The 20,548-nt window shown below is 38.9% G+C and overlaps 1 protein-coding gene across 1 annotated transcript in view; it reads left to right on the plus strand.

Moving 5' to 3' along the window:
* Positions 1 to 6,154, plus strand: part of LOC119890648 (protocadherin-9) — a 232,708-nt gene extending 226,554 nt beyond the window's left edge. Inside the window, 1 exon segment of the mRNA XM_038702007.1 lies at positions 4,047 to 6,154. Coding sequence (XP_038557935.1) covers positions 4,047 to 4,417 — 371 coding nt within the window. The 3' untranslated portion in view covers positions 4,418 to 6,154.
* Positions 6,155 to 20,548: the final 14,394 nt, after the last annotated feature.

Consider the following 20,548-nt stretch of genomic DNA (forward strand, 5'->3'; position numbering starts at 1 on the left):
TGAAATCAATTTTACAATGTAATGCAATCCAATACAGTAGCCCTGCAATTAATATCACCCTTTTAATTAAGCTTATATTGTTTAACTTTTGTGGAGACTGTCTCAGAGGAGTGTCAACTCAACTATAAACTATAAAACAGTTTATAGTTTACACACAAAAAAAGAAATCTAGAGCAATGCAAACCTTATATAATTAGAAGTTGGTGCTTTAAAGACAGACTTATTAAATAGTGTTCTTAATTGACAATCAAGTTTTTTAATTAATACATTCTTATTATATTGATGGTGTGTTTGTGCACACACTATAAAAGTAGTTGGCTGTGTTAATTGGGTTTGTCACATTGACAGTGGCAATGTTTTCTAACTTTAGTCAGCAAATACTATTCTCTATTCACATGCACAGTCACTACATAGCAACAAAGGAAGGCTTTCAGCTGAGCTTCACATCTTCTTTAAGCAATTTGACCACAAGGGAGCTTTTCAGTGTCAACCATAAAGATTGATTCTCAGTGTGATCAACACTAACAAGCCTTTCACATTATGGTTATTATTTTGATTCAGTGTCAAAAATGTACTTTAAGTATAAATATTAATTTCATTTTATTAATCTCATCATCTCAATATCCATTTAAACATCAATTTCTAAAATAATTTATAAATGTACACTGCTCAAACAAATAAAGGGAACACTTAAACAACACAATGTAACTCCAAGTCAATCACACTCCTGTGAAATCAAACTGTCCACTTAGGAAGCAACACTGACAATCAATTTCACATGCTGTTGTGCAAATGGAATAGACAACAGGTGGAAAGTATAGGCTATTAGCAAGACACCCCCAATAAAGGAGTGGTTCTGCAGGTGGTGACCACAGACCACTTCTCAGTTCCTATGCTTCCTGGCTGATGTTTTGGTCACTTTTGAATGCTGGCGGTGCTTTCACTCTAGTGGTAGCATGAGACGGAGTCTACAACCCACATAAGTGGCTCAGGCAGTGCAGCTCATCCAGGATGGCACATCAATGCGAGCTGTGGCAAGAAGGTTTGCTGTGTCTGTCAGCGTAGTGTCCAGAGCATGGAGGCGCTACCAGGAGACAGGCCAGTAAATCAGGAGACGTGGAGGAGACCGTAGGAGGGCAACAACCCAGCAACCTACCTCCGCCTTTGTGTAAGGAGGAGCAGGAGGAGCACTGCCAGAGCCCTGCAAAATGACCTCCAGGAGGCCACAAATGTGCATGTGTCTGCTCAAACAGACTCCATGAGGGTGGTATGAGGGCCCGACGTCCACAGGTGGGGGTTGTGCTTACAGCCCAACACCGTGCAGGACGTTTGGCATTTGCCAGAGAACACCAAGATTGGCAAATTTGCCACTGGCGCCCTGTGCTCTTCACAGATAAAAGCAGGTTCACACTGAGCACATGTGACAGACGTGACAGAGTCTGGAGATGCCGTGGAGAATGTTCTGCTGCCTGCAACATCCTCCAGCATGACCGGTTTGGCGGTGGGTCAGTGATGGTGTGGGGTGGCATTTCTTTGGGGGGTCACACAGCCCTCCATGTGCTCGCCAGAGGTAGCCTGACTGCCATTAGGTACCAAGATGAGATCCTCAGACCCCTTGTGAGACCATATGCTGGTGCGGTTGGCTCTGGGTTCCTCCTAATGCAAGACAGTGCTAGACCTCATGTGGCTGGAGTGTGTCAGCAGTTCCTGCAAGAGGAAGGCATTGATGCTATGGACTGGCCCGCCCCTTCCCCAGACCTGAATCCAATTGAGCACATCTGGGACATCATGTCTCGCTCCATCCACCAACGCCACGTTGCACCACAGACTGCCCAGGAGTTGGCGGATGCTTTAGTCCAGGTCTGGGATCCCTCAGGAGACCATCCGCCACCTCATCAGGAGCATGCCCAGGCGTTGTAGGGAGGTCATACAGGCACGTGGAGGCCACACACACTACTGAGCCTCATTTTGACTTGTTTTAAGGACATTACATCAAAGTTGGATCGGCCTGTAGTGTGGTTTTCCACTTTGATTTTGAGTGTGACTCCAAATCCAGACCTCCATGGGTTGATAAATTTGATTTCCATTGATAATTTTTGTGTGATTTTGTTGTCAGCACATTCAACTATGTAAAGAATAATGAGATTATTTCATTCATTCAGATCTAGGATATGTTATTTTAGTGTTCCCTTTTATTTTTTTGAGCAGTGTACATCTTAACCACTCAACTAACCTACAGTAGACTCAATATAAACTAGCATAAAATTTCTCCAATATTTTCTGCTCCTGTATAAGCTAAAGTGAAAAAGTGTTAAATTAGCAAAAAGAGTAACAGGTCCAGGCAGGAGTTTGAAATATTATAGAACCTTCCCACCTTCCAGTTAGCTTTTTGTGAACCAAAGGAACACATTTGGACAAATAGTTTTTTCTCTTTTAGGACAAAAACATACTTTAGATAGGAAAATAAAACAAACTCAAAGAAGAAAAATTCAACAAATTATATTTAAAAAAATACTGTACCACCCGAAACACTGATTTGTTCTTTATGTCTCAGTGGTGATGCATGTTCATCAAAGGAGTAGCCCAATGGTAGTAATGAGTTAGAGAGGAAAGTGATTTCTTAAAATGTTTGTGAAAAGAATAGATTTCCAAACTGTGTCTGGAAATCTACTGGTACTGACAGGGCTTTGATTGTGTTTTTTTACACAGCAACTATTTGCAGGAAATAGTGTCAAATAATCTCTTATTTAAAAGTTTGAGATTCAATGATAGAAGAAGAAAGAGAAAGAGATGAAGAAAGTTGGCTAGTTTGGGTAGCCTAATTACTGAGTGAATATTAGTCAAACTCACTGCCATCTCTTATTTGTCTGTTGTGTAAAGTAATTTTTTTTATTGTTTATTATATAGACACTGTACTCAAACTTTGGACTCAAATGACTGACTCAAAGAGAACTCATTCATCCTTTCATCTACTTCAAAATCTATAACCCCCACATGCTCTCTAGCTCCCAAAGGCACAGCTCATTAATTTTTTAAGACTACTACTTGGTCCACTGAATCCAGCTCTCAACTCGCATGACCTGTACCTCCATATGTGAGCTTAAGAGCCTCAGTGAGCACAGGAACCGAGCTGATGCCAGTTCAGATGTTTTTCTTTGCTCTTTATTGAAATTAAGTCACTAAAAAGGTAGGACCGCCATTACCTCCTTCCCCTGCCCCTAAAACAGCCTGAATTATTCGTTATATGGATTCAACATGGTGCTGGATACATTCCTTAGAGATCCTGGTCCATGTTAACATGACAGGATCATGCAGTTACTGCAGATTTGTCTGCTGCCCATTCCTTCTGCAAATCACTTGTTCCACCAAATTGCTAAAGGTGCTTTATTGGGTTGATATCTGTAGGCCATTGGAGGACAATGAACTCATTGTCATGTTGGTTGAACCAGCTTGTGAAGTGGCACATTATCCCGCTGGGAGTAACTGTTAGAAGATAAGTAGACTCTGGCCACAAAGGCATGCACATGATCCACAACAATACTCAGGAAGGCTGTGGCATTTAAACAATGCTCAACTGGTATTAAGTGGCCTAATGTCAGACAAGAAGACATTCCCTACACCACCACCAGTAGCCTGAACACACAAGGCAGGATGGATCTATGGGTCGTGTTGTTTACTTCAAATTCTGACCCCACAATCTGCATGTGACAGCCGAAATCAAGATTTGTCAGACCATGTGACATGTTTCCAATCTACTACTGTCCAGTTTTGGTGAGCCTGTGCCCACCATAGCCTCAGTTTCCTGTTCTTGTTTCTTCCCCATTCTTATGTTTTCTCTGAACACCAGTGGGGGACTTTTACTTTTATGTAGAACTCTATAAATTTACTCTATAGGTACATGACATATAGTTATAAAATTCTGTGTTAAACTCCTCATTTTCTGTCCTATTTTATATGGTCATGGGTGGGACTGTAACAAACAAGTAACGATGTAGTTATTATCACTGATCTCAATATATTTTTTTGTTTATTTTTTTCTTCTTTAGATGGCCCCTTGGGACCTCGTGGCCTAGTGGAAGCTACAGAGATGTGCACACAGGAATGCCTAGTCCTGGGACATTCAGACAACTGCTGGATGCCCCCGACCTTGGCAACATACCAGCATCCTAAGTCACCCGTGTCCGGCTTTGGGTCTCAGAGGGAGTGGGGTCCCAAGGACAAACTTCTCAATGGACATACTCTGACTAGAACCTGGAAAAATGAGAGTGGGCGGTCAGAGCATTTTGGTGACAGGAAGCAGTTTGGAAGCGGAGAGGGACACTTCACCAACAGTGGCATGGCTGATATTCCACTGGTGAGTCTGAAGTCGTGCCAGCCAGCCTCCTGCCCAGACAGCCCGAAGGACCAGCAGCTATAAGACGGACTTTGCTTCTGTGCTGAGAGACGTCCTTACATCTGGACACAGTAAACAGATGAAGCAATTCACCTAAGCTCCTTTACTGTTTTGTTGTTTTCTTTCGTGTTTCATCTCTGCCCACTTAAGTTTATGCTTCTGCATTGTGATAGCCACATGTACAATGTAGGCCACAAAACTATAGTGCTTATGCTGTGTTATCTAATTCTACAACCTTACTATGGCTCTAGAGGAAACATCTTTTTTATGAACCTCTTAGGATTTCTTCAACGTAACATTTTATGTCCACTTCATGTGTGATTTGGACAAGTGGAGAAAGGACATGCGGAGAAAATGAATACCGAATACAAGAAAAAAAAAATCTACCATGGCTGACCAGTATATACAGATATTTGTGGTGTGGTTGTTATTGAGTTGTTCAGGACTATATTAATCGACACAGTCAAAGAAAATGGAATTACATTTCAAAAAGTGTTGATCTAATAACACTGTTAGTGGACACTTGTTTATTCTGTCATTGTCTATGTGTTTGTAAATAAGACTTATTAACAATCATGTACCCGTAATAACCACAGTGAATAGGACAGTTGTTGGCTGTTGTCATCATAATGGCTTGTCGTAAGGATTTGGGATTTCAACTGGACAAAGAGCTATAATGTGGCATAACTTACAACAAGAAAACATTTACCTAATTCTTTAAAAACCCTATAGTTGATTTTGAAACAAATTTCCATTCCATAATATACTCAATGTTCCCCATATTTCATTATAATTTTAATGCAAAACCACAGGCAAACCTTTTTTTAAAAAAAACAATTTTGTATGAAGGATGTCATTGCTCAATATGTGCATTATAAAAATGAAAAGCTCGGAAAGCTCTCCTCTATAAACTGATTTTGACAGTGTTCAGTACAATTAAATAGCAATATATTTGTAAATGGCTAAATGTTTTATCTAACGTTTATCTTATATATGTATAGATTTTATTCAAATTGTGATTTAACTGAGTGCAATCGCTCAGTAGTACCTGCAATTGATTGACATATGTATATATATAATATATATATATATATATGTATGTGTATATATATATATATATTATTTCCACACAAACTATTATTTTCCATACATAAGAAAAAAAACAGGTTACAAAAACACTTTAATCACTGTGCCTTCATGATGTTTCTTCAAACACTAAATTGTGCTTATTTAAATGATGAGAACATGTTGGCTACAGAGAGCATTCTGACTGATAATCAAATGCCTTATGCATTGAATGTTTGCCAAATTTAGAGACATAATCACACAGATATTAAAGTTCAAAATCAAGTTGTTGGTACTGAAGAAAAACACAAAGGCATGTGCAAATAATGGGTCAATCATGAAAGGTCATTTGTCATTCTAATGTCTGAAAAGGTTTGTTTTATTCCACAGCATGGAAGGCAAATTACACAATGGAATAGCATGCTAAAAGATATAGCTTTTAAAAATTACCTTGATCATTTTGTGTCATTTTATTTTGTTGGAATAGAGTTGATTTGTGCATTAAGGAGACATTCCGTTTGTAAAGCACTATCATATTTATGTCACAATATAAAGAAGTTAAGTGGGATGGAGTGATTTGCTTATCGCAGTATGTTTGTCAGTTGTGAGGGTGTTTGACATCACAGATACTGAAACAGTTAATCCTTGTTACTACTCTACAGGTATACAGCTACTGCAATAAATGTTTTAATTATGTGTATGTTTAATTTGTGTACAGGATGATCACCTCAGTAGTTCTTTTTGTTTTGTGTAGATGTAAAATAAGCCAGTCATTTATTTCTAGAGCACATTACAGTCATGAGGTACAATTGAGCTTTCCCCACTTTTGGAGTCATTTTCTTTCTTGTAAGACAGCCAAATCCTTCCCATTACCCAATAATCATTGAATTAGTCCCATATACTTCGCCATCACATGAACTCAGCAGTTATTAACATATTTTGCGTCCAGTCCTGCTGCAGCGAACACTGTCTGTGTTTCTGACTGGGCCAAACCAATACTTTCAATATAGAGGGGGTGTATGAGCGGCCCCTCCTAACTTGGACCGATCTTCGTTTTTGCTGAAATCTGATTGGCTCAACAGGGCCGATCAAAGAAGTTTACTTTCCATTTGGAGCGAGTTTTATCTCCAAACGTTTCATCGGGGCAGAAGTCAGCGCTGGGTTGTGTGATTGGCTCAACAGAGACGGCAAATGTGGAGAAGAGAGTGAAAGAGGGAAATAAAAGGAATATGTTATGCCGAAAAAATAATAATTAAGAAGAAAAAATGTTGGCATAAGAGGCAGCTAAATGTGCCAAATTAACCGAGGAATCTCTTTATGTATATTAGCTGTGGAGATGATGCACAGGGACAGGGTGATGATGACCCCAGTCATGTTGATGAGGAGGGAGAGAAGGGACAGGAGGAGTAGCAGCAGGAGGAGAAGGAGGAGGCCAGGGAAGAGAAGCAGCAAGAGGTGAAGGTAAATGGAACCAGACAAAACAGTGAAAGATTTTTTTAGAATTTAATGGATTATTTTAAGGCATATTTATTACTGATTGTCTTCTTGTGCATATGTAACTGTACAATCAGTAAAAGCAGAGGGTCCAGCACAGGGAAAGCTGAGCCAGGGAGAGGCCTACTCAGAGATAAACATGAGGGATTTGATTTTTATGCACATACATACACACTGCTGTATTTTATGGGAATGTATTGTAGTTTTTGAGTATATTTAAGTATTTCAGCCCTCTGACTGACTCAGGCTTGCCTGACCTGGTCTTGTTCAATTAAATTTAGGAGAAGATATATAGAAGGAGAAGAGGTCAGATCTGGACTCAGAATCTGAACTGCTGCTGTTCCACTACACTAGTTGAGGAGACTGTTTAGGTAAGGATACCTGGTCAAGGCACAACAGGCATGCTGACTAGGGGGAGGCTTCGAGGGGGTGGTTTGATCAGATTTAACTGACAGTGACAAAAATAACTCAACATGTCATCGGGATTCAGTTTGAAATGTTGCTAAATCCTTATTGGTGCTTGGAAGTGCATGACACCATTACATTTTTTCCAATGAGAAGCTCTCAGAAAATAATAATACTGAAAACAGGAATCTGTATTCTAACTTTATCAGACAATAGTGCGTTACTGTCGGATTACTCATAGTAAGGAGCTGATTGAGAAAATAACTTATCATCTAACCTGGTATACCAAACGTCTGGTACTGCAAGGCACTACTACTTATGCGTTTCACAAAGCAAAGTGTCAGTCATCATGATAAATTAGCAATCATCACATGGTTTTATCTGTCAAGTGTTCATCATTGTTCTTAAATGTCTGAATAACACTGCAGTGTTATGCTCATGAACTCACAGGCATTCAGCAATACAATTGCATGCTACCACTGGCCAGTAATGAAGGGCCAGGCAACCAGCATAACTGGCGAAGTAATTATATTTTCTTTATTCTTTTAGGTTTCTCTTTCTCACTGTAACCTCATTTGATATATTTATCAGCTGTCGCCCAATGGACCTGCTTAAATTCTTATTTGCCATGCCATGCTAGCTATCGACTTGGGCAAGAATAGTTTCTGAGAAGCTTCAAAGCTAATTGCCTTGGAAGTGTGAGAGGAAGTAAATTAGTGTCACGCCACAACCAAGAAAAAAGGTTTCCAATCGCATTTCCTTTTATATGGCTTTGAGAATATTTTTCTTAGGGAAGTCTCCATGCACAAAGTGGAACAGAGTGAATGTTCAGCAGGGAATCAGTCACAGAGAAGGCATGCACTTCAGACAGAAGAAGATACAACTCTCCACAAAAATACAGTAGACGGAAACAGCACCATCTACATAGTTTGAAGGCAATGTTTGAACATAATAAGAGCACAAATGAATGTTAGTCTGCTCCTAGACTTCAGTTAGTTGCATTTCATTAAATGAATGTGGGAGAATTCAACCTGGATCTCAACCAGTCTAACAGACCTTGTGGCCTTGTGAGCCTAAATATCTTCAGCCAGGGGGGATTTCCTGTTTGGCTCACTGGAAGAGGAGTTCTGTGGGAGGCCAAGATCTAAAACCGGCTACAGTGGAGTTTTAAAGGGACCAAGTTTCTCTGGAGGTCGCAGTCAAAAGAAGGTAAGAGTTATGCTTCCTAAAGCTATGTAACCCACCCTGTCTTCCTTGACCAGATATTTTGAGTTGCAGATATGTAAATTGAATGCAAAATACAAATGGTCTTAGCCAGAAAATAGTCTTATTCTGTAAAAATAAGAAGAACACATACCATGCATGATAGTTCTTCTAATGCTGTGTGCATATTCTGTATAAACAAAATGAGCGGTTTCCAGCTGTCTCAAAGTCAAAAGAAAGCAGGCATGGTTTGTTCTGGCCTTTAACAACAGATGAATGGGCAGCGCCATGGAAATCAGTTTAAAAATGGGAAATAAGAGTTGCAGCAATGTTCTTTAGTCGTGGGTACATTGTCTTGTACAGAGCTGACAGCACAACCTTTACAGATGTCTGAGTGCACACAAAGTAAGCCCCCCAGACACTGTCAGAGATGAGGCTAAGGCCTATGCATCTTCGTCCAAAACTCTGAACTTAATGGTCTCTATTTAAGTAAACAGCAGAACAATATATTAATATTATACCCCCTGAGGAAGAGGAGGCTGACCAAATGAAACACGAAGGTCAGCGAAGATGATGAGAGAACATGAACTGTCATGCAATACCCACAGCAATAACTATGACAGATTAAGAGTCTGTCAGGAGAAATTGTACCTTGGCCAGCTCCTCTTACTATGACCTTATAACACGAATCTGAATCATTTGAGTTATTACATTCCCTTAGGTCACTTTGAAATACTGCAGGTCAAAACAGTTTAGTGAATACTGAAGGCTTCTGATGAAAAAGCTACAAGAACCACTGAAAATTAAGTTGTTTAAAATTATTTTAAAAAATAATAATAATTTGCAACATTAATCCCCAATAGACTAGGCTTCTTTTTCTGGCTAAAATATCCTTAGTCCATGAATGTACAATGGGATTAGATGATCTCAGCATTAAGATATTTTAACGAAATGGAGCTTTGGTCTTCATTCGCGCTGTGAAGACCTACCTTGCTGGTAACACTCACCAAGAAAGTGAGGGTATCTGTCATACACTGCTGAAGGGATGTCCTAAATTGAGATAAGAGGATCTACGGGGACAACTGCACAGCTAGGGCAGGATGACCACAGCATCACTACAGGAGACATATGACGGAAAAGAAGGATTTTAATTCAACAGCTCAGATCGATCATACATCACTAAGCTGCTGGAACATCTACACAGAAACGTTCAGACATGTATATTACCAATTCCTATTGACTCAGTAGGGTGAAGCTTGGATGAATGAAACGTGGTATAAAAGCAACACCGCAATTTTCTCCGAGCACATACTGACATTTATCACGTGAGTTTGACTGCTGGACTAAATTAACACAACCCGCTTTATAAACCCAAAATAAATTTGTTGTGATTTAGTTGCATTAAACAGATCAAACTGATGCCGAAATAACTCCATCATGATGCCGATTTGTTAAAGATATTAAGTCTTGCTTTGTCAGGTCTGTCAGCAAGATGACAGCTTACAACTATTAAAATGCATGTTTTCCGAATAGGGTTAAATCGATCAGTGCTATGCTAAGCTAACTTCTTTCATAGTAAAGTACAACGATAGCTGGAATAAGTAACAGACACATATTTTCTGAACTTACCTGGTAGTTCAACTTTTCTCCAAGCAATCTCCTCATTTGTCCGGTCTCTATGAATATGAAGTAGTCCCACAGAGCTCTGGCAGCTATAACAAGAGTAGGGTCAGAAACATGGTAGATCACTGCTGAGAAGTACGAGTGATGATAAATCCACTTTTTAATTACGGAAAACACAAGTAAAAAGTTAATTTAATAAAAGCAACCAACTCTAAGCTCCTCCTGCCGTTAAACGGCTCCATTATCAGAGCAGAATCCAGTCCGACTGCAGGTGTTTTTTTGTCGAAAGCTCCGGCACCGCCCGTCCTCTCTCCTCCAACGCTCCCCATAACAGCAGCGGCGAGCAGCAGCTCTGTCCCTCCACTCTACCCGGTGTGCCTGTCCGCTACACATGACTCTCTGAAAAGCAGTCGGTAACGTTGGGACAGTCTGAAAACTGAGGGGTTATCAAAACACAGTGTCACGCAAATTTCACCCTTGAGTTGAAAAATTTAAACTCCCGAGCGTTGCAGCAGTTTTTCGCATGGTCACGCACTTTACATTGCCTACAGCACGTCGCTTCTTTTGGTGTCTTTGCATTGACTTTGTATGTAAACGCGTCAAACCAAATGCTGACATTGCGTTGTGTGTGAAATCAGCATTAAAGTGTCTTAATACTACCAAATGCTGAACATTTTTTTGAATAAGACATTTTTCAGCCAAAACTTTCATGAACTGAAAACACACTGTGAATCTACGGATGCTTTTGCATTTCCCCAGTATCTCCATGCAGAGGACATTTAGGGGAATCACGTTTTCTGACGGCTCTTTTAGAGGTGTGTCAAGCAGGCTACAGACTCTTTTAATGTCGTTCAGAATTTTTCAGTAAAAGCTCAGTTCAACTCCAATACTGCATTACAGTAAACAAGCTTCTTGTGCTTTTATTTTGTAGGCAAAACCACTAAAGAGGAAGTGATTATGTGAGTAACTATTGCTGTCATGACTAAGATCTATTTCAGCACTGCTATCAAAGTATTTATTTATATATATTTTTTACCGCTATCAAAGCACCATAATCTGGCAGCGGGCCAGATATTATTTTTGGTGATGGGCCATAATGACAGAGAGAATGAATGTGTTTCCCATGTTAATGTTTGTATAAACTTTAATCTAATGTGTGGTTTATAATGGACTGTGGTGCAGACACAGTGACAGTGTTTCACACTCTTGGCTTAAATGTTCCATGTTGTCTGTCAGTGGACAAGTCACAATAACATATGGTTTTACTGAAAAATTAAGTAAATATAATTTCTTAAGAAACATTTCTTGACTGGCCATTCTCTGCTGTCTCAGAAGAGACACCTTTTGTGCTGCTGTCAGCCACAGGAGCTGTCCTATGCTCTTTGAAAGGTTAGGGGGCAGTGGTAGACGGGATAGATGGTTGCAATTCACAACCCTCGCCACTAGATGCCACTAAATCTTACACACTGAACCTTTAAAATTGCCATTGACGTTAGCATTTAGTTCAAAGCAATGCTGTGCCAAAGTACAACCTCCCAGAGGGGCTAGCATGGCTTTGTCTTGCTAAACCGGTAACTGAACACAAAATTAATAAAATGTAAAAAACATTTATATTGTTTAAGAGTGCAAAACACAAAATGCCTCTCAAAAGTTAACTTACTCAAGGATAGCATACTGGCATGTCCTTCAAATTAAATGGCAAAGCATGGCGTTTGTAATTGCTCATGAGAACCTACATTCTATATAAGCATTTTCTGATCTGATGCCCTGAGGGGTAGGATGACATCATTTGTCTGTGCCGCTAAAAACTATTACTGTTACAAAAATTATTCTTTCTTCTATCTTACGCTACTATTGTAAAGGTAGGCACAGAAATGACAGTTTAAACGGTTAGGAAAAAAAAAAAAACATTGACTGTTGGAAAAGGTAAGCGAAACAGTGGAACATCTCAAAGTCCAAGGTTTGTTAACATCCTACCTCCACAACCTCCTTGTTCTTTGGACTCTAAGGCTCTTTAACACCATCACACTACTTCCTCCTGATGGACCAGGGACATTACTCCTACAGTCGCTAGAGGACTTTGTCAGTTGAACGTTAAGTACAGTATATATTGTTTTGGGAGGACAGCCAAGGGAAGTTAGCTGTCCAAAGCTAATCTCGCCTACTACCGGACCCATCAGCGTAATATTTTTTGTGCACATTTTTGACTGTATACTCAGAGGTGGAAAGTAACGAATTACATTTACTTGTTACAGTAACTGAGTAGTTTTTTGTGTACTTGTACTTTTTCAAGTCGTTTTACTTTTACTTAAACATGTTTTCTTTGACGGATTGTACTTCGCTAAATTTTAAATCACAGCCGTTACTGAGTAAAAAAAAAATCACGTTTGCGGGTGGCTCAAAGACAGGACTGACTGTGAGTCAGCTTGCTGCAGAGAGTCCCCAGCTGCAGTAGTACCAGGGCCGACCCATGGCGCTGAAACCAGTGGCCGGCGCAGTACAAATTGCTTCCTACCTGAAAGGGCCATCACCAAGGAAGCAAAATGTCAGTGGGCTACATACTGCGCCGTAAGAGAAGGTTTTCGACTCAGCGTAAATGAACTCTGCTATGCGACACCGGCGATTTTAATCATGTGCACCTCGCACTGTGAGTCCAGACAGTAATGTAACTGGTAGGCTACAGTTTTGCAATATAAACATCTTAAAACTGAAGCGCAGACTTGCTGTTTTGGACTGTGAGCTGCACTTTATCAGAGCTGCTGAAGTTAACGTGTGGATTTGTGGTGAGATAGGCCTATCTGCCTGATCAGTAGCCTAGTGTTTTTGTTTGGTTTCAGTTTCACATGCAGCATGCTGTCCCAAACTGTGTTGGTGTAACGGTCTAAAGGGGATAGGCTAAATACCAGCGGATCAATAACGTAATGCACACCAGGGTAGAGGCCAGATAGAATTAAAAATATTAATATTAAATTATGACGTTAGTCTCCTAATATGGTGGTTTTTCTGGACATGTCAGAGAACACTATGGGAGATATTCTGAATGTGCAGAAAGTTTTGAAAACCTGCTGAAACACAAGAGCTATTAAAGTCCAGGAGTATATAACTAAGTTTAAATGAATTAATTTATCATTGAGGTGACAAGGTGCCACATAGGCCTATTAAAAAAGGTTATTTCTCAAAATGGAGACTCAAAGGAGAAGGGAATGCTAAGCATCTGTACTGACTCAGCAGGGATTTTATTAAATCAGAAAAGTTGATCTCCAGGAGAAAACATATTTAAAAGCAATAGCATACAGAATGCCTGAATTCTATTAAATTTTAATATTTTGGATTGTCAAATACCGCCTGTTTATATGTATAATATTGTGTTTTGCTTTATATAGATGGAGATGAACCATAAATTGGTACACTGCTCAAAATTTCAAATCTCGCCTGGGGCTCCATTACTGTCATGGTCAGCCCTGAGTAGCACGTGGATCATGTGTAAAACAGGAGCATTGGGTTTCATCCAGCCAGAGGGAATGATCACCGACCGTCTGCAGCAAGAGGGAGTGAACAGAGCCAGGGAGAGGAGGTCATGGAGCGGCCCGATGCTGTGGACTGTCGGCATTCTTTCCCTCTGGCTGGATGAAGCCCGACACTCCTCATTTTACGCATGGTCCACGATGATAAGGAAGATTTAGAAACTGCAATGGCAAAAATAGCATGTCATGGGTCACTAAGAGGAGCCTGGCTCCCCCGTAGTTTGCACCCTGCTTGTACCACGAGTAGTTGGTAAAAGAAGTTTTCAGAGTTTAGTAAGAGACTTTGCTCAAATTAGCCAAAAAGACATCGGTGCATGACATTGATAATGTTGGTTGGCACTAGCAACCTGCTAATAACTCGTTACTTATGCTTAGGCCTGTGTTAATAAAAAAAATACTATTAGGAGGTTAAAAAACTAAATAACTTTTACTCTGAGTACATTTTAAGCGACCTACTTTTTACTTTTACTTGAGTGGATTTTTGTAACAGTAACTTTACTTGTAGTTAAGTAAAAATTCATCAGTGTAACTACTTTTACTTAAGTACAATATTTTAGTACTCTTTCCACCTCTGTGTATACTGAAGGACCTCACATGGCTGTGGTGATTCACAGTTTTTTGAAAAACTCTTTTTTACTGACCTCTATTGACTGCTGACTCCTCACTCCTCTTAACTGGCCATTAAGTATGTAACTTCCACAGTTCTATTATGTACTTGACATAGTAAGTAAAATAAGTCAATGTTGTTTTTTGATTTCACATAAACAGCAGTCTCCTGGGTGAATGTCAGTACAGACTGGTGTGAAATGACTCGCAAAAAGTAAAATAAAGCGTTGTGATAACATGTGAAATGACTTAAGACATTGACGTGTTGTTCATGCACCATTTGGTGATACTAGGCATGGCAGAGATCTACACACTAATGAGTGCGCTCATCTAGTATTTAGGTGTGATTTGTGTGTATTTGCACGCTTTAGTTATTTAGTGTGAAGTATTTTCTTGCCATCTATTTGTCATTTGTTTAGCATGAACTATAATTATCACGTTTACTCAATTTAACAGACAGTTTTCAAAGCCAATCCCTTCCAGACTGGCTGAGGTAACAGGCCATTGGTGTGGTTGGGTAAAAGTGATGGGGCGGCATAGAGGAAAGTCTTGTAACAGAAGTAGAGAGTGTGCAATACAAACATAAGAATAAACTATGCTTTCTACTCCACCTGATATGTGAGTAGCCACCTCTCTGTTGAAGGGTACTCTGTCAGGAGAGCGGTTGGGCTGGGCAATAAGGCGTTGTAGGCTGGGTACTGGTAGTGTCCTCTACAGCAGACAGACAGAAAGAGAGAGGTCCAGAGGGCAAGTGATAGTGAGCCTGTCCAGGTGGACACAAGAGAGGTAGAGCATTAGAATTTTAACAGCCTTATTTAAAAAAATTAAATAAATTAATTAAATATTATTAAACCTGATGTTATGATCCTTTTCGAATTTATTTCATTATTTATTATTTTAATCTCTACCTCAGACCACATGTACTTGTAATTGGTTTGATGATCAATTAGGCCATTAGTTGGCATAAATTTTTTAATTTTTTCAGTTAACCTTGAATAGAACTACCTACCAAGAGGAGTCACTTTAAAAATATACGGATAAATGATCTTTAAATCTGTATAATCTGTAATATTTCCTACCGCTGTGATATTGCAATCTTTACACTGACTACCAGTACCTTTCAAGTTTTTTAATTGTGTACAAATTGCACCGGTCATGATCCCGATTATGCTGTATGTCTTGAATTATTGTGCCACTGAATACTGTTAGGAACCTTGGGTCACAAACACCAAAAAACTGATAATTTTGGTCATTACACAGACCACACTGAGGCTAAAGGGTAACTTTCAGTTCATTATTACCGACGCTGAATTTCAGAAAAACCTTCTCAATTTTATCTTTTCTATTCTAAGATTGGGTGATATGTCTTGGTCTTTTCTTTGTGGTATTATTTTACCACATCACACTGCTCTTGCTGGCAATGTTTTTGCATTTTACTGTTTTTATTAGTACTAAACTGATGCATGGAACACTGGTATGACTGGTATGACTTTTTATTTTATTTATTTTAGAGAAAGTAATATCACTGCACATATTATGTAATATTCAAATGCAAAGTAATACATTTATTTATTTGGATGACAGTTACAACACAGTATGTGATTTAGTCTTGTCCTTTCTAGCAGCCATTGCTGTGAAGAATACTACTTCCCTGGCTATGAAAAAAAGGAAAATATTAAAACCGGACAGTTCTTGAATCCGTTGATAGAAAGCACTGGCTGTTTCATCATGAGTTAATGCCTTGGTGAGGATCAATGGCCGCTCTACTTTTGGGAGAACCATTCCCTCAACCCAAAGGCCATTTAGAGAAAGATCTGATGGCTTCAGTCTGCCTTGGCCCTTCCAGAAATCTGATACACATGGGCACAACAGACACATCTGTATGGATCGCTCCCCCAAAGCCAATCAGGGAACAAACACTCTGCCAATATTCCCTCCAGATGAGGCCTGAGCTCTGAACAGAGGGCTAAGATGAAAGAGAGAGCAGAGAGGGATTGTTGATTAACCTCTGTAGTCAGTATTAAATCTGTACACAAGAAAGAAGAAACCCAGGCACCAGCACAGGACTCATACCTGTCTACTAATCTCAAAAGGATTCTTGTCAACACCAGTTGTCTTTAAATATGGTGTGTTGGAAGAGGTTGTTCAGTTTGTTTCTCATCTGTTATTGCCTTCTCTGTGGTACCTGATAATGACCGAGACCCTACTCTCAACACTTTGAAGCAGTGAGGAACAATGTGTTTCTGTTGTCTGTTGGTTTGATCAGTGTTATCTTACTGGAACAAAGCAAACAATAGATATAATTATTTTAATAATGTAATTCTAAATTGAAAAGAATAATATATTTTTATGATGCCCAAGTATTATTTTTGTTGGAATTATTTAAAAGTGTAACCATATCGAATTTATAATTGGATTTGGGTTGTTTAGATTGTTGACAGTAGACTGGATTCACAACAAGTAAATTTCCCACAAGGACCAGTAAGATTAAACATTTGTGTTTCAAAACTCTGGTTATTAATGGCGCTGGCATCGATTTATTATCGTTATCAGTAGTTTACATGCAGAGTAATTTCATTTGCATTCAGGACAAACTTACTTATACTTTGAACTAACATGTTTGACCAGAAAGTAAGGTAATACATTTTGGAGTGATTCCAATTCCCAATGTGTTGACACAACGTAAGTATAGTCCAACAATGTGATCATAAAGCCCTGTGTATGTGTTTTAATTATCAAAGATACCTTTTATACTGTATGAGAAAGTTTTACCATTAGGAAACAATCACAAAAAAAAGTTTACATTAACAATGTTGTGCCAAGTGTATCACATGCCACATGGACGCAATTGTGATTCGTTTCCATGAATCAAACATCTTCAGACATGATTAAATAGTTAAAATTACAGTGGCTATCAAGTGGCTTCAATACACTGCATATAGACAATAAAAACATTGTATACAATAAAGTATATACAATTTATTGTATATTTAATAAATAAGTACATATGCTAGTAGAAGAGAATGTTGCATCAAATATGCAGTAAAGTCCATAATAACGTACCATGATCTCAGAAAATGGGCTTACTTATTATTTTGTTTTGCATTTTTGTTTTTAAACAGCAGCTCCAATATAATGTTGTCAAATTATGTCTTTTAAATTTGGCCAATGGACGCTGTAGACTGATGGAAATATAGTTACCACTTTAACAGCCAATGATCCATGAGTTAGAAGAAAGATTAGTGATAAAGACTAAAGGCACTCACAATACATGAATAAAAGTTGTATGTATTGCTTGCTCATATACAATAATTGTTGTTAAACTTGAAATTATAATAATGATATGATATGAATGAATGATAATGGTAATCCATATGTATATGTATACATTTACAGAGAGCACACTACAAGCTGTTGTTAAAACAGCATTTCACATTTTATAATTTATATTTAATTACTGTAAGTACATTGATGGTAAGCATGTAGTCCTTTATAAGCTATAGAGCTCTCATCAAGATTTCCCTTAAGACTCAGTCACCATAATTGAAACCAAAATGTCATTTTTTTCACCACCTACTGACATTTGAAATGCTCTCTGTCACGTCACCTTTTGACTGAATTGAAATGGAATTAGCTGTAATTGTACTGGCTTTGAGGATTATTTTACTTAACGTAAGGTCTTTTGAACACCTGAAAGACAGGACCAAGATAAGCGATTTCCATTAAAATTCAAATGAAAAGACTGCGGTTGAGCATTACCAGAAATAAGAGCTTTTAGTCCTTCACATGCTAATAATTGGACAAGGAATTTGCAGTGACTTCCTCAGTGACATTTGATTTGGAGAAGATTGATAAATTAAGATGCAATACATGTGGAGGCCACAGTATTGAATCATGGGATTGATTACTGTAAAATGTCAATTCGTTTTCACGAGTATGTCTGTATGTGCCCATGTCATTGCATTAATGTGTAAACTGTGTGTGCGTTGTGTGTGTGTGCGCGCCAGATACAAATCGAGTCTAGTCATTCAGTTTGTTTGACACTTACTGTTATACTATAGGTGAATGTAACTCAAGGCCATGGGAAAGAAAATATCCATTATTGTATTAACAAGCTAAATGAATGAGCAAATGTTTCGTCCTTTTCAGATGATAGAAAGTATTGTGATCTTTACAACATATTCATTAATGTCTCATTGCCATCAGCTGCTAAACTGAAACACAGAAGGGGAAGGTATCTTAATTTTTTCACATAGTAAAGTTTATCTGAGATACTACAATGTTTCTTTTTAAATATTTCTGCATGTACCCTACAACTGCATATATAATATACCGATATACTGTGAAATAAAGAGAGATTTACCTGGCGGTGATAGGCTAAAGCATTGTTGGAACTTGTTTGGCAAGGGCATGAAAGTCACGGACATTCATCTATATGTAAATGTTCCGTACTCCAGCCTTAAGTTACTTATCTTATTTAACATAGTAATTTTAACCCAAACCATGATATTTTCCTAAACCTAACCAAGACGTTTTGGTGCCTAAACCTAACCACAATGTTAACCACATGTTTTATTATGAAAGTCTAACTAAAAAGTGCTGAATACTGTAAATAAAACTAAAATATAATAAGAGCAACCAAAGACAACTTGTGGAAATATCCAAAAACCAAGACCAAGAGTTCAAATACTCAGAACTTCACATTTTGTCCTATGGAGATAGATATATCTCACTATTACAGGATCACATCAACATCACATTGAATGTTTTCCCTTGCAATGCACAAATGGAAAATCCTCCTTGCATGGCGTATCTATTCCTGGAAGCCCTCTGCAACTATTGCAAGGCAACCATTCATTGCCTCCAGGAGGGACATGTGGTCATATGGCCGGTGATGATATACCTTCCATCTCCAAGCAGAGAAGAATTCTTCAATTGGGTTCAGAAATGGAGAGTATGCAGGGAGGAATTGCATCATCATACAGGGCTATGCTGCAAACCATTCATTCACAAGGCGACATCGGCGGAAGGCAACATTGTACCAAATGACGACATACAGAGTCATGCCAGGCCTCAACAGCCCTCCCTCTTCGGGTGGAACCAATCTTTCATTCAGTGCATCAAGAAATGTGACGAGGCATTGTAGTATGTGGCAACGGAAAACATCACTGGAGATGGCAGCACACATGGTGACATTGGCGCACCTCTGACCTGACACTGTAACAGTGGCCCTCTGCCCAGTGATGTTCATCCCGTGTCTCCTCACTTTGTCTCCTGTGTCAAATAGTGTCTCCTCAGGTTGATGGCGGCTTCATCCGCATAAATGAATATGTAAAGTGCCCCTACAGCTTCAAGCTCCATCATTCTCTAAGAAAAAAATTCATGAAGCAAATTATTTCAGCTGACAATAGATGTGAAAGTGCTCCAACTCAGAATGGGCTGGACACTTTGTCCAGCCTTTCTAAAGGCCAAGCCATGATTGATGGCATCGTCAATACTTGTTGCACAAATTCATTTGAAATTTGAGCTTTGTTTTCTCCTATTGCTGCGGTTCCTCCACCACGCATGCAAACTCCTCTGCAATGGCCTCTTACTCTCCACATGTGCCTTTGGCCTCTTTGATCCATGCCTGCAAATAGTAACACAGAGATGACATTGTTTAAAGATGGACTGCTGAGTGAAGAGTTTCACACAGGTGCATAGTTATGTAAGTAATTTCTTCTTTTGTTTAACAGTTGATCCAATTGAATTTTGGGTCTTTCTATGAGACCTGTGTTAACTGTTGTGCAAAAAAGTGTGAAAGCAATTAAAAAGTGTTAACACATTTGCCAAAGCAGACTTCTGCTGTGCTAAGAAGGTGATGATGAAGATCAAGTGGTTCCCAGTTTCATTAAGTGTGTCTTAGAAATTGAGAAAAACAGTAAAAACAGTGAGATCTCATTTCTACATCTCACTGACCATGCACATCAAGCTATTGATTTGTCCATTAACAGCAAGACATTTGTGTGGTGTGTTTATTTATTTCTGCTCCACTCTTGTGACCAAAGGTTAAAACAATGATGACTAACACATATATTGTTGCAGTACCAATACAATCCCCCCATAACAAGTATTTGTACTGCACAAGGCTCCGCACACTTCTTTTCTATAACTGTGTACAACTACTACTGTGGTGCAGCAGTAATGCAACTTTCACAGATATTTTGACAATTGTGAATTTATATAGGGGTGGCTG

The sequence above is a fragment of the Micropterus salmoides genome, unplaced genomic scaffold (assembly GCF_014851395.1).
Source record: "Micropterus salmoides isolate LMB-PRFRI ecotype aquatic unplaced genomic scaffold, ASM1485139v1 Ms_hic_scaffold_6, whole genome shotgun sequence".
Classification (NCBI taxonomy): Eukaryota; Metazoa; Chordata; class Actinopteri; order Centrarchiformes; family Centrarchidae; genus Micropterus; species Micropterus salmoides.